The sequence below is a fragment of the Erpetoichthys calabaricus genome, chromosome 5 (genome assembly GCF_900747795.2).
Source record: "Erpetoichthys calabaricus chromosome 5, fErpCal1.3, whole genome shotgun sequence".
NCBI classification, from domain to species: Eukaryota; Metazoa; Chordata; class Cladistia; order Polypteriformes; family Polypteridae; genus Erpetoichthys; species Erpetoichthys calabaricus.
Genome location: NC_041398.2, coordinates 242,869,729 through 242,883,648, shown reverse-complemented (window position 1 = coordinate 242,883,648; position 13,920 = coordinate 242,869,729). Strand labels below are relative to the sequence as shown.

At 42.9% G+C, this 13,920-nt stretch overlaps 1 protein-coding gene across 2 annotated transcripts in view; it reads right to left on the bottom strand.

Annotated features, from left to right (window-relative positions):
- prmt9 (protein arginine methyltransferase 9) overlaps positions 1-13,920 on the bottom strand; it is a 131,691-nt gene that overhangs the window by 62,980 nt on the left and 54,791 nt on the right. For both annotated transcript variants that reach the window (XM_028802710.2, XM_028802712.2), the window contains one exon: positions 9,545-9,737. In XM_028802710.2, coding sequence (XP_028658543.1) covers positions 9,545-9,737 — 193 coding nt within the window. The remainder of the gene's footprint in view (positions 1-9,544; positions 9,738-13,920) is intronic.

Genomic DNA, 13,920 nt, shown 5'->3' with positions numbered 1-13,920 from the left:
AAGAAAAGTAACATTGCAACAATGCACGCGACGACCCGATCGCTGTAAACAGAAGTGAAAACAAAATCGAGGCTGGTGCATTCTTTAACTGCCTTGTGGCGCAGTGGTTGTGCTGCTGCTTTGCAGTAAGGAGACTGTGGAAGATTTTGGGTTCGCTTCCCGGTTTCTCCCTGTGTGGATAGCACTTTGAATACTGAAAACACCGGTATATCAATGTAATGGAGTATTATTATTCTTATGCGTCCAGCGCTCTCTCTCGCGCGCGCCTGTATGTATGTATGTGCGTGCGTGCGTGCGTGTCGCTCGCTCGCTGCACGTGTTCCTGCAGGCATACCAGCAAGTGAATGAAAAGATGGAACTCTGGAGAAAGAAACATACAACTGTCCATGACTGAAAACTGGTTTTGGCAGATACAGGCACATCTTTTTGAAAGTTTGGCCCTGTGCCTTATCAATTGTCATCGCAAAGGCAAATCTAACAGGAAATTGTCTTCGTGTTAAAGTAAAAGGCAAATTATCCGCGACAAACTGTTTTACATGCTGCATACCAACCCGCAGCGTAGTATACGCCGCATAATCACGCCGCTTTTTTTAATGTTTTTTTAAGCAGAGGGAAAAAATGAACATTTGCAAAATCCGTAACGCCGCTTTCAGTAAGTACAATGCACACGCGTTTAATTTGTCAGCCACTTTTTGCCTGCCGTCTTTTCTGGTTTGAGCTGCTTTTGCAGTGTTACCGCTTGTGCATATTAAATCTTGAAATCCTTCGAGTAACTAATTAACTAACACCCACCCACCCAGCTTGTGAGAAAAAAATGTGCCCGTTCTTTCATCATTTTGTTGCAGCCTATCAAAGACTTGCTGATCATATTTTCTAGACTCAATATACAGTGGAACCTCGGTTCACAACCATAATTCGTTCCAAACCTCTGGTCGTAAACCGATTTGGTCGTGAACCGAAGCAATTTCCCCCATACGATTGCATGTAAATACAATTAATCCATTCCAACCATATGAACTGTATGTAAATATATTTTTTTTAAAGATTTTTAAGCACAAATATAGTTAATTATTACACCATAGAATGCACAGTGTAATAGTAAAAACATTGAATAACACTGACACAAACACCCAGGCTCCCTGCTCAGCTGCATGCGCAGGCTCTCTCTCTCAGCAGCACGCAAGCCTCCCCAGCCCCCCCCCCCCCCCCCCCCTCTCTCTCTCTCTCTAACATTGCAGCAGTTGTATAAACACTTTTTTTTTAAAATGAGTTTTAAGCACAGGGGGGAAGAAACGAACATTTCAACAAATCCGAACTTTATTTAAAAGCCAAGCAAGATAGTAACATTGCAGGAGTTCACCATTTTTAATCAGGCGACTGACAGTAGTGGAGTCAGGCACAGAAAAGGTCAGCTGCTGAGAAAGCGTCTCGACTGTTGCAGGGTGGTGAAGCAGGTGAGACGCTAATGAAAAAGAGGCACAGGGTTTATTGGTTTTTAAAGACTGCTTCCTTCATTGTGTTTTAACCTCAGTTTTAAAGGATTGCGCGGCTCTCTCTGTCGCGCTGCCTGTGTGTGCGCGGCTCTCTCTATCGCGCTGCCTGTGTGTGCCTCTGTCTCTCTCTGGCGCTGCCTCTGTGTGAACCAAGGTTCCACTGAGGTTGACTAATGAAAAGTCAACGTGGCTCAGAGCTGCATGTGGACTGTGGCACAGACAAACAGAAATGACGGCATGTTTTTCGAGGCGTCGCGTCTGAGTTGGTGGGCGTGGCTCTGCTAGTTGTCGTCGTATCCAATGGTCTAAGAGTTGGTGGTCGTGGCTCCTTCCTGCGTGCGCCATGGGTGTCTTACTTGTCGGCAGCTTAGTGAATCCACGCCCCCTTCCGGCGTGCTTTCCATGGTCGGCTACTTGTCTTCTGGCTTAGTGAATTATATATATATATATAGATTTTACAGATAAGTCATTAACTTTGTTTAAATAATGAATACTGTTAATAGTTACATGTATGGGGGTGGCACAGTGGTAGCACTGCTGTCTCACAGGGAGTCACGTCGCTGGTATTTCCTGCTTGGTTTCCACACTGTGCTCCGGTTTCGTTCCAAAGGTATGCAGATTTGGGGCCGCTAAATTGACGCCCGTGTACAGGTGCTGGTCATAAAATTAGAATATCATGACAAAGTTGATTTATTTCAGTAATTCCATTCAAAAAGTGAAACTTGTATATTAGATTCATTCATTACACACAGACTGATGTATTTCAAATGTTTATTTCTTTTAATGTTGATGATTATAACTGACAACTAATGAAAGTCCCAAATTCAGTATCTCGGAAAATTAGAATATTGTGAAACGGTTCAATATTGAAGACACCTGGTGCCACACTCTAATCAGCTAATTAACTCAAAAGTCTTTAAATGGTCTCTCAGTCGAGTTCTGTAGGCTACACAATCATGGGGAAGACTGCTGACTTGACAGTTGTCCAAAAGATGACCATTGACACCTTGCACAAGGAGGGCAAGACACAAAAGGTCATTGCTAAAGAGGCTGGCTGTTCACAGAGCTCTGTGTCCAAGCACATTAATAGAGAGGCGAAGGGAAGGACAAGATGTGGTAGAAAAAAGTGGACAAGCAATAGAGATAACCGCACCCTGGAGAGGATTGGGAAACAAAACCCATTCAAAAATGTGGGGGAGATTCACAAAGAGTGGACTGCAGCTGGAGTCAGTGCTTCAAGAACCACCAGGCACAGACGTATGTAAGACATGGGTTTCAGCTGTCACATTCCTTGTGTCAAGCCACTCTTGAACAAGAGACAGCGTCAGAAGCGTCTCGCCTTTGGACTGCTGCTGAGTGGTCCAAAGTTATGTTCTCTGATGAAAGTAAATTTTGCATTTCCTTTGGAAATCAAGGTCCCAGAGTCTGGAGGAAGAGAGGAGAGGCACAGAATCCACGTTGCGTGAGGTCCAGTGTAAAGTTTCCACAATCAGTGATGGTTTGGGCTGCCATGTCATCTGCTGGTGTTGGTCCATTGTGTTTTCTGAGGTCCAAGGTCAACGCAGCCGTCTACCAGGAAGTTTTAGAGCACTTCATGCTTCCTGCTGCTGACGAACTTTATGGAGATGCAGATTTCATTTTCCATCAGGACCTGGCACCTGCACACAGTGCCAAAGCTACCAGTACCTGGTTTAAGGACCATGGTATCCTTGTTCTTGATTGGCCAGCAAAGTCGCCTGACCTTAACCCCATAGAAAATCTATGGGGTATTGTGAAGAGGAAGATGCAATACGCCAGACCCAACAATTCAGAAGAGCTGAAGGCCACTATCAGAGCAACATGGGCTCTCATAACACCTGAGCAGTACCACAGACTGATCGACTCCATGCCACGCCGCATTGCTGCAGTAATCCAGGCCAAAGGAGCCCCAACTAAATATTGAGTGCTGTACATGCTCATACTTTTCATGTTCATACCTTTCAGTTGGCCAACATTTCAAAAAATCCTTTTATTGCATTGGTCTTAATTGATATTCTAATTTTCCGAGATACTGAATTTGGGACTTTCATTAGTTGTCAGTTATAATCATCAACATTAAAAGAAATAAACATTTGAAATACATCAGTCTGTGTGTAATGAATGAATCTAATATACAAGTTTCACTTTTTGAATGGAATTACTGAAATAAATCAACTTTGTCATGATATTCTAATTTTATGACCAGCACCTGTATGTGTGTGCTTGTATTCACCTTGCGATGAGCTGAGGCCTCGTCCAGGGATTGTTTCTGCCTCGTGCCCACTGCTTGCTGGAATGGACACATCCCTGGATTGATGGATTTAATTATTAAACATCCTTTTCAGACATACTGCAGTAAGGTGTCCTCAGAATTTAATGGATGTTCCAGGCAATTCACGACACAGAGAAGCCAAACCTGTTCTCACTGTAATACAGTGATCCCTCACTATATCGCGCTTCGTCTTTCGCGGCTTCACTCCATCGCGGATTTTAAATGTAAGCATATGTGAATATATATCACGGATTTTTCACTGCTTCGCGGATGTCTGCGGTCTACAGTACGTGTGCTTCCTCGGTTGATTTGCCCATTTGAATTCAAACAAGGGGCTCTATTGGTGGATGGCTGAGAAGCTACCCAATCAGAGCATGCGGTTAAGTTCCTGTGTGCTGCTGATTGGCTCAGCGACGGAGTGCTGCATTAACCAGGAAGTACTAATCTCACTCATTCAGCATTAACGTGCACAAGCGCCAACAGAAGATGCAAATGATTGCAGAAAAGGTAAAAGTTTTGGATATGCTGAAGGAAGGAAACAGCTACACCGCTGCAGGACACCATTACAGCATCAATGAGTCCACGATTCTTTTTATTTAAAAAGGAGGAAAAGCATATAAGATCTACGGCCGCAGTGTCTTTTAACCAGGGCGCAAAATGAGTTGCAAGTGGACGTTTTAAAGCAGTAGTCTGGATGGAATCTGCTTTAGGGATTTGGATTGAAGAGTGATGGAAGAAGAACAACGGCGGTGCTAAACAGTCGCCTGAAGAGGCTCCTTTAGAAGAGCTGTAACGCTATCCTTTGTTGTGCAGTAAAATTAAACTCATTGTTATCGGACAAGTCGTCGTGTCATTGTTGGTGAGTAACCATAATTAATTATTTACATACAGTACTTATTACATGTACATAGTTTAGTGTCCTGCGGTGGGTTGGCACCCTGCCCAGGATTGTTTCCTGCCTTGTGCCCTGTGTTGGCTGGGATTGGCTCCAGCAGACCCCCGTGACCCTGTGTTCGGATTCAGCGGGTTGGAAAATGGATGGATGGATGGATAGTTTAGTGTCACTGTACACACATTTTATTGTATACAATTTTTCTTGCATTGTATGTATTTATTGATGGTGGCCTGTCTGTCGTAATGGCTGTAACATATGTGATATCGGAGACGCTCGATATCTTTAAAATAATATTTAGGTTTTACTGTGTTTACATACATAATTTCAACGAATCTTAGCTAATATCTAAGAGAATACAAAGGGTTTATGCTGTATAATTGTGCGTGAAATGTTTATAATAGTGTGGGAGAGTTTATAAGGGCTTAAAATATATAAAAATAACCACATGAACATATGGTTTCTACTTTGCGTATTTTCTTATTTCGCGGGTGGCTCTGGAACGCAACCCCCGTGATGGAGAAGGGATTACTGTAATATCTCGTACTGCCACCTGCTGGATTCCTCCAGATTTATTTAAAGTATGCGCACAAGTATAAACAGTACAATGCTTGCGTAGCAGGAGCGTCCGCTGGATCATGCGTCATGTCGTGTGATGTATAAACCCGGCCTAAGTGGCGGTCCTCCCAGGTGAACACTGCCATAGGTGCATCAGCTACACAAACCCGTTCAGGACTATGATCAGCTGATGGTGATACCTCACATTTGTTTTTGATCACTTGTATCAAAATCAGAGTCTGACAAGTCAGAGTCAAATTCAGTAATAACATGCTTTTGCATTTTTGATTTATGCACTCTCTTCAATCTCTCGCCAGATGTCAATGCCATTGTTTACTCCTCGCTGCTCACTTGTGCACAGGGAATGTCAGTCAAATCAATGAAGCTAACGGCTAGGGATCTGCACTGGCAATCGGAAGGTTGCTGGTTCGAATCCCATAAATGCCAATAGGGACTCTGCTCTATTAGGCCCTTGAGCAAGGCCCTTAACCTGCAATTGCTGAGCGCTTTGAGTAGTGAGAAAAGCGCTATATAAATGCAAAGAATTATTATTATTTCCTTCTAGCCACCTAAAACATAACGGCAGGTTTTGTCACCGTTTACAGTGGATTACCACCGTCAAACCCTCCTTTTTGACAAAAGTCGACACCCGCCCTGAAAGAGAGTTAAATAAAAAATGAAAAGGTAACAAATACAAAATCTCTTTCTCAAAACAGTAACTGCAGGTCGACTGATGAACAGATATTTCCTTTGTCCTCTGTCCTAAAACCAAAGCCATTAACCTTAGGATTCACCTCCAGGACTGTTAGGGAGGGTAAGGCCTGTCACTGCCACTGTTGACACAACAAATCTGTCCTGAATAAACAGAACTTTATCCGTCCCCAGGGGGAAATTTGGCTTTTTACAGAAGTCCTTTAAGGAAATAAATACATACATACATAAATAGGTAATTAAGAAAACAAAAAAATAAATAGACACACTTTGATGTGAACATATACAAGAATGACTGAAAAGGAAGGAAAACTTCTGACTCGGCAGTCACTGTAGGAAATTATGTGGTATGCAAAAGTTTGGGCCCCCTTTGCTTAAAATGTCTGTTCCTGTGAGTAGTTAAGTGAGCAGAAGGTGAAACAGGCATCAAGTTCAATATGACGCATTTCTTTTCAGAGCTTTATATAAGACCAGCAAGCCCACGATTCTGGAAAGAATCGCAAATCCAGGAATGGCAATCACTTTCTGTTCCCTCCGATACTTGGAGGGATGTAATATCATGGAGGGTGGGTGCGTCCCTCGTTTACAGGTCGTAGCCATACGGGCTCGTGTTTGTATTACTAATCGTTGAGCTCGTTCCATTTGGAGCCGTGAACCCTTTGCCTCTGTGGAGCGGTGACGTCTTTGCTTCTGGTGTGTCTGAAGCGCGTTGTAGGAGTCCCCGTGTATTGTTGTTATCCATGCGGTCTCATCTGTGTTGTTCTGTGGCTGTGTCGTTAGGTAGACGTCGGTTACTGTTAGGAAGCATAATCCAACTTACATTTAATACTGAATTACTGTTATGTGATTCACATATGCCACACTGACTGCTGGCACAGTGGATTAGAGCAAGTTTAATTTACAGGTTGTGTTGTTTGGGCGCCACCTACTGACTCTGGGAAGCCGCTGCGTTTGACTCTGGGGAGCTGCGGTGCATTGCACATGCGCGTCGGTGCGTCCGCCGTCCGTGCATAAATTAAACTGTTGTTTAGTAATATAGATTAGTGTATTGTTTTTGTTTTGCACAATTGTACAGTGAAAAAAAAGAAAAGGAGCACCATGGAAAAGTTTGGACAGCCCAAGATATCTGAGGTCTCAGATAACTTTTCCCAAGGTGGTCTCAGACCTTCACTAGCTCATTAGGGGGCTTATGGCTTGTTCACAGTCATCATTAGGAAACCCCAGGTGCTGCAAATGTCAAAGCTGTATAAATTCTCCGACCCCTCAAACCTCCTCCCAACAATCAGCAGCCATGGACTCCGCTAAGCAGCTGCCTGGCACTCTGAAAAAAGAAAAGAATTGAAGCTCACAAAGCAAGGGAGCCGTCTCCTCAGTTCATAATGTTACTAAGAAATGGCAGGTGGCAGGAATGGTGGAGGTCAAGTTGAGGTCTGGAAGAACAAGAAAACTTTCTGAAAGAACTGCTCATTGGATTGTTAGAAAGGCAAATAAAAACCCCTGTCTGACTATGTGGTCCAATGTTCTACTGTAGAGTGACAGCTCAACAAATATGACCTTCATGGTGGAGTCATCCATCCATCCATTATCCAACCCGTTCTATCCTAACTACAGGGTCACAGGGGTCTGCTGGAGCCAATCCCAGCCAACACAGGGCGTAAGGCAGGAAACAAACCCCGGGCAGGGTGCCAGCCCACTGCAGGGCACGCACACACACACACACACTAAGGACAATTTAGAATCGCCAATGCACCTAACATGCATGTCTTTGGACTGTGGGAGGAAACCCACGCAGACACGGGGAGAACATGCAAACTGCACGTAGGAAGGACCTGGGAAGAAAACCCGGGTCTCCGAACTGCGAGGCAGCAGCACTACCCACTGTGCCACCGTGCCGCCCATGGTGGAGTCAGCAGAAGAAAATCTGTCCTGCATCTCAGCCACAAAATTGAGCACCTGAAGTTTGCAAATGAACATCTGAACAAGCCGGACGCATTTTGGAAACGAGTCGTGTGGACTGATGAAGGCCAAATAGAACTTTTTGGCCACAATGTGCAAAGGTATGTATAGAGAAAAAAGGGGGCCGAATTCCAGGTTTGCCAACTATTAAGCATAACGGTGGATCGATCAGGATTTGAGCTTGTGTTGCAGCCAGGGACTAAGGGCACATGTCATTGGTGGAGGGAAGAATGGAGTCAAATAAATAGCAGCAAATTCTGGAAGCAAACGCCACATCGTCTGTAAAAAAAAAAAGTTGAAGTTAAAAAGAGGACGAAACACACCTCCAAATCTGCAAAGAACACCTCAAGAGGCACAAGATGCCGGTTTTGCCAAAGATGTTAGTCTGTCTGAGAAGGGTCAAATCATTGGCATGCATCAAGCAGAGAAAACATCTAAGGAGATTGCAGAAACTACTAAAATTGGGTTAAGAACTGTCCAACGCATTATTAAAAACTGGAAGGATAGTGGGGACCCATCGTCTTCAAGGAAGAAATGTGGCCGGAAAAAAATCCTGAATGATCGTGATCGGCGATCACTTAAACGTTTGGTGAAATCAAATCGAAGAAAAACAACAGTAGAACTCAGGTCTATGTTTAATAGTGAAACTAAGAGCATTTCCACACACACAATGTGAAGGGAACTCAAGGGATTGGGACTGAACAGCCGTGTAGCCGTAAGAAAACCACTAATCAGTGAGGCAAACCGGAAAAAAAGGCTTCAATTGGCTAGGGAGCATAAAGATTGGACTCTGGAGCAATGGAAGAAGGTCATGGATTGGCCACCACAGAGTCCAGACCTTAACCCCATTGAGAATCTTTGGGATGTGCTGGAGAAGGCTTTGCGCAGCGGTCAGACTCTACCATCATCAATGCAAGATCTTGGTGAAAAATTAATGCAACACTGGATGGAACAAAATCTTGTGACATTGCAGAAGCTTATCGAAACAATGCCACAGCGAATGCGTGCCGTAATCAGAGGGGAGTGCCGGCAGAGGCTCGTTGGGAGGCACCTGGAGCACGTCCGGGTGAGGATAAAAGGGGCCACCTCTCTCCATTCGATGGCTGGAGTCAGGTGGAAGAGGACGGAGGATAGGAGTGCAGGCGGACCAGAGGAGGACCGGCATTTTGAGAGGCCAGGATGTGACGGGTCATTGGTGCAGGGGCACTGGGTTGTGTGTGGCATTTTGTAAATAATTATGTATAATAAACGTGTGTTGGTGCTTGAACCATCGGTGTCCGGGCCAGTCTCCACAATATATTATATATATCGCATATCTTAAAATAATTTTCATATTATATACACTTATTTAAAGACTTATTTATTTCAACATTTATTAAGTTGCCTGAAGAAGGGGCCTAAGCGGTCTCAAAAGCATACAAATTTTAATCAGTTCAGTTAGCCAATAAATGGTGTCATTTTGCCTGACATCTCATAACACTTATTAAAGAAATGGAGAGTGGAACAATTTTGGCAAAAGAACATAGTAGTTTTTTTTTTAGTCGGCAATATAACTAAAAATATCAATTTCTTTACAAAATTAAATGTAATAAATAGCTTCATCTTACACATGAAAAAGTTTATGTTGTTTTAAAAACGCCTCACCTCTGGTTTGTTGAAATTGACCGTCATAACCTGAAAAGGTTCACTCAGAGGGGTGTACCCTCCAGGCACTCGACTCATTCTCTCGGTGGTGTACGGTTCTTCAGAGTCGCCATCGTCACTGTTGTAGTTAACTGGACCGTGAAGACACACAGCTCCTTCCAAACACACTCCCCCTACTTGCTGCACACCAACCCTATATTAGGAAAATACCACAAGTTCTAATAAATTAAAAATGAAAGGTAAGTTCTGCCCCTGGACCAATAAAACCTGATGAAAAAAACATGAACTGCTAAATTAAGGTTTTAAAGTATAATGTGGAGTTTGTGGACACCTGACCATCACAGCTATAGGAGCTTGTTGGACATCCTACTCCAAAACCAAGGGCATTAATATGACGTTGTCCAAAGTGGTTATATGGTTACGGTTATAACTAGGAGTCTCAAGACACACAACTCTCAGAAGGTTGCAAAAGCACTTCTAACAATGCCCACAATACTTTCAAAAAATGTGCCATACTGTGCCATTAAAGAACCATTATTCTGAAGAGTGTGGAGGGGAATATACCGGCAAACCTGGCTAGATAAATGGGCTAAGACAGAAATATTCATAAAAAATAAAAAGGTTTTATTCTTCACAAAAATCACACAAACAAGAGTGGAGTTGTCTAAAAGCACAGGGCAATGCAAAACAGAATCCCAAGGTGTAGTCAACAAAACAGCATGGAGGGAGAAAACCCAAAGAAATCTAAAAGTACAAGCACAAGACAAATTATCGAACTCACCAAAACTCCCAGAGAACATTTGAAACGAACCACCAGGAACTGTGGGAACCCCCAACCCCCCCCCCTAATTTATAGGGCAAAAGGCAGTTCCTGGTGGTGACTAGGGAATCCATTCCCAGAAGGGTTTATCCATTCCCGGGGATGACACAGGTCACTGGCATCTCACATGTGAACAGTTTTAGAACGAGCGACACTTATTTTTAATAAAACTACTGCAGTATGTTGACACCAATAAAAGACTAACCTTAACTACAAGCAGTTCATGCTGTCATATAAGTACATGTATCTAGTTAGTTGCGGTAGTAAGAGTGTAGAAAGCACAACGTGTCATGTCGCCTTCCAGGCGAGAGCACACCTTCGTGCAGAGTATGCCAGCCGCTGAGAAAGCACGCTCTGTCTCCACTGAAGTAGGCAGCACAGTCATCAGATACTGATACACTTGATCTAAACAACACCCGCGCTTGCCGTTGCTCTGAAACACCGCTATTTCAGCTTTTATTGATGCATCCAGTTTCTTATCATCATTCTGTGATGGCAAGTTTCTTGGCACAGATAATGCGGATGCAACAGACTGACACATTGCAATTTCAAGTTGCTGTTCAAAACTGTCAACAGCACAGACGTCAATGAACTCTGCCCCGTCCCGGCATTCGTGCGCTGCAGAGTGTGGACACCTCCCAGTCCACTGTACTCTGCCAGCCGGGAGATTGACTGCTGCTGCGCCACTTAATTATTTTCAACTCTTATTTCTTGATCAATTTTTACACGCTATATATGCAAGCTTGGCCGTTCCCGTTTTCCCGGGAATTACAGCAGTTTCATTCCCGGGAATGAAAAATGTCCGGGAATCCCGGACTCCCTAATTGTGATCACCTCTTGGGGAACCACCCATAAAAGCACAAGGAACACAACCCAGGCAACTTACATGCATAAACACACTCAAAAATAAAGAATAATGTAAATACTCAACAAAAGTAACATTACTGTAAATAAAAGAACCAAAAATGAACAAAACAGACCTAAAACATGAATTTGAATCTAAGCTGGGATGACTGGTACCCTGGCTGAAATACAACAGCTATAAAAGCCCCCACTCTCTGGGGAAGACATTCCAGAATATGTGGAGATTTATGTTAGGTCAGGGCCCTGTGCACGCCACTCAGATTCCTCCACACCAAACTCGTCTGTCCTCCCCAAATTGTTGATACAAAGTTGAAAGTGCACAGTTGTCTAAAATGTCTTTGTGTGCTGCAGCATTAATAGTACCCTTCATAGGTACCAAGGGACTGAGCCCAAACCCTGAAAAACAGCTCCAGACCAATATCCCCCCCTCCACCAAACTTTACAGCAGGCACTATGCAGTCCAGAAGGTGGGTTCCTCCTGGCATCCACCAAACCTGGACTGGTCCACCAGACTGCCAGATAGTGAAGTGTGATTCATCACTCCAGAAAACACATTTCCACTGCTGGATAGTCCAATGGTGGGTGGTGTGGTTTATGCCACTCCAGCCAATGCTTGGCACTGTGCTCAGAAATCTTAAGCTTATGTGCAGCTACTCAGCCATTGAAAACCCATTTCACAAAGCTCCCTGACGGGCAGATCTTGTACTGACGTTGCTTCTGTAGGCATTTTGAAGCTCTGTCGTGAGTGACACCACAGAGAAGATGCAATTGATATGCTCAGTGCGCTTCACTGCTGTAGATTTGTATGGTCCATCTACAGCTTTGTGGCAGAGTGGATGTTGCTTGTCGAATCTTCACTTTTACAAAAATAGCACTAGAGTAGGACACATCTAGCAGAGCAGAAATTAGATGTGCCAAGTTGTGGTAAAGGTGGCATCCTATGATAGTACCACTATATATATATATATATATATATATATATATATATATATATATATATATATATATACACAGTATATATAAGTAAGTAAGTAGGAAGGTAGGTAGGTGGGTCTGGGTGAGTTAGATAGATAGATAGATAGATAGATAGATAGATAGATAGATAGATAGATAGATAGATAGATAGATAGATAGATAGATAGATAGATAGATAGATAGATAGATAGATAGATAGATAGATAGATAAAGTGAAAGGCAATATATCATAGATAGATAGATAGATAGATAGATAGATAGATAGATAGATAGATAGATAGATAGATAGATAGATAGATAGATAGATAGATGTGAAAGGCAATATATCATAGATAGATAGATAGATAGATAGATAGATAGATAGATAGATAGATAGATAGATAGATAGATAGATAGATAGATAGATAGATGTGAAAGGCAATATATCATAGATAGATAGATAGATAGATAGATAGATAGATAGATAGATAGATAGATAGATAGATAGATAGATAGATAGATAGATAGAGTTAGGTCCATAAATATTTGGACAGAGACAACTTTGTTCTCATTTTGGTTCTGTACATTACCACAATGAATTTTAAATGAAACAACTCCGATGCAGTTGAAGTACAGACTTTCAGCTTTAATTCAGTGGGGTGAACAAAACGATTACATAAAAATGTGAGGCAACTAAAGCATTTTTTGAACACAATCCCTTCATTTCAGGGGCTCAAAAGTAATTGGACAAATGAAATAACTGGAAATCAAATGTTCATTTCTAATACTTGGTTGAAAACCCTTTGCTGGCAATGACAGCCTGAAGTCTTGAACTCCTGGACATCACCAGATGTTGGGTTTCCTCCTTTTTAATGCTCTGCCAGGCCTTTACTGCAGCGGCTTTCAGTTGCTGTTTGTTTGTGGGCCTTTCTGTCTGAAGTTTAGTCTTCAACAAGTGAAATGCCTGCTCAGTTGGGTTAAGATCAGGTGACTGACTTGGCCATTCAAGAATTTTCCACTTCTTTGCTTTAATAAACTCCTGGGTTGCTTTGGCTGGATGTTTTGGGTCATTGTCCATCTGTATCATGAATCAATTTGACTGTATTTAGCTGGATTTGAGCAGACAGTATGTCTCTGAACACCTCAGAATTCATTCGGCTGCTTCTGTCCTGTGTCACATCATCAATAAACACTAGTGTCCCAGTGCCACTGGCAGCCATCACACTGCCTCCCTCCAGCGTGTTTTACAGATGATGTGGTATGCTTTGGATAATGAGCTGTTCCACGCCTTCTCCATACTTTTTTCTTGCCATCATTTTGGTAGAGGTTGATCTTGGTTTCATTTGTCCAAAGAATGTTTTTCCAGAACTGTGCTGGCTTTTTTAGATGTTCTTTAGCAAAGTCCAATCTCGCCTTTCTATTCTTGAGGCTTATGAGTGGCTTGCACCTTGCAGTGCACCCTCTGGATTTACTTTCATGCAGTCTTCTCTTTATGGTAGACTTGGATATCGATACGCCCGCCTACCCCCTGGAGAGTGTTGTTCACTTGGTTGGCTGTTGTGAAGGGGTTTCTCTTCACCATGGAAATAATTCTGCGATCATCCATCACAGTTGTCTTCCGTGGACGTCCAGGTCTTTTTGCGTTGCTGAGTTCACCAGTGCTTGCTTTCTTTCTCAGGATGGACCAAACTGTAGATTTTACCACTCGTAATATTGTAGCAATTTCTCAGATGGGTTT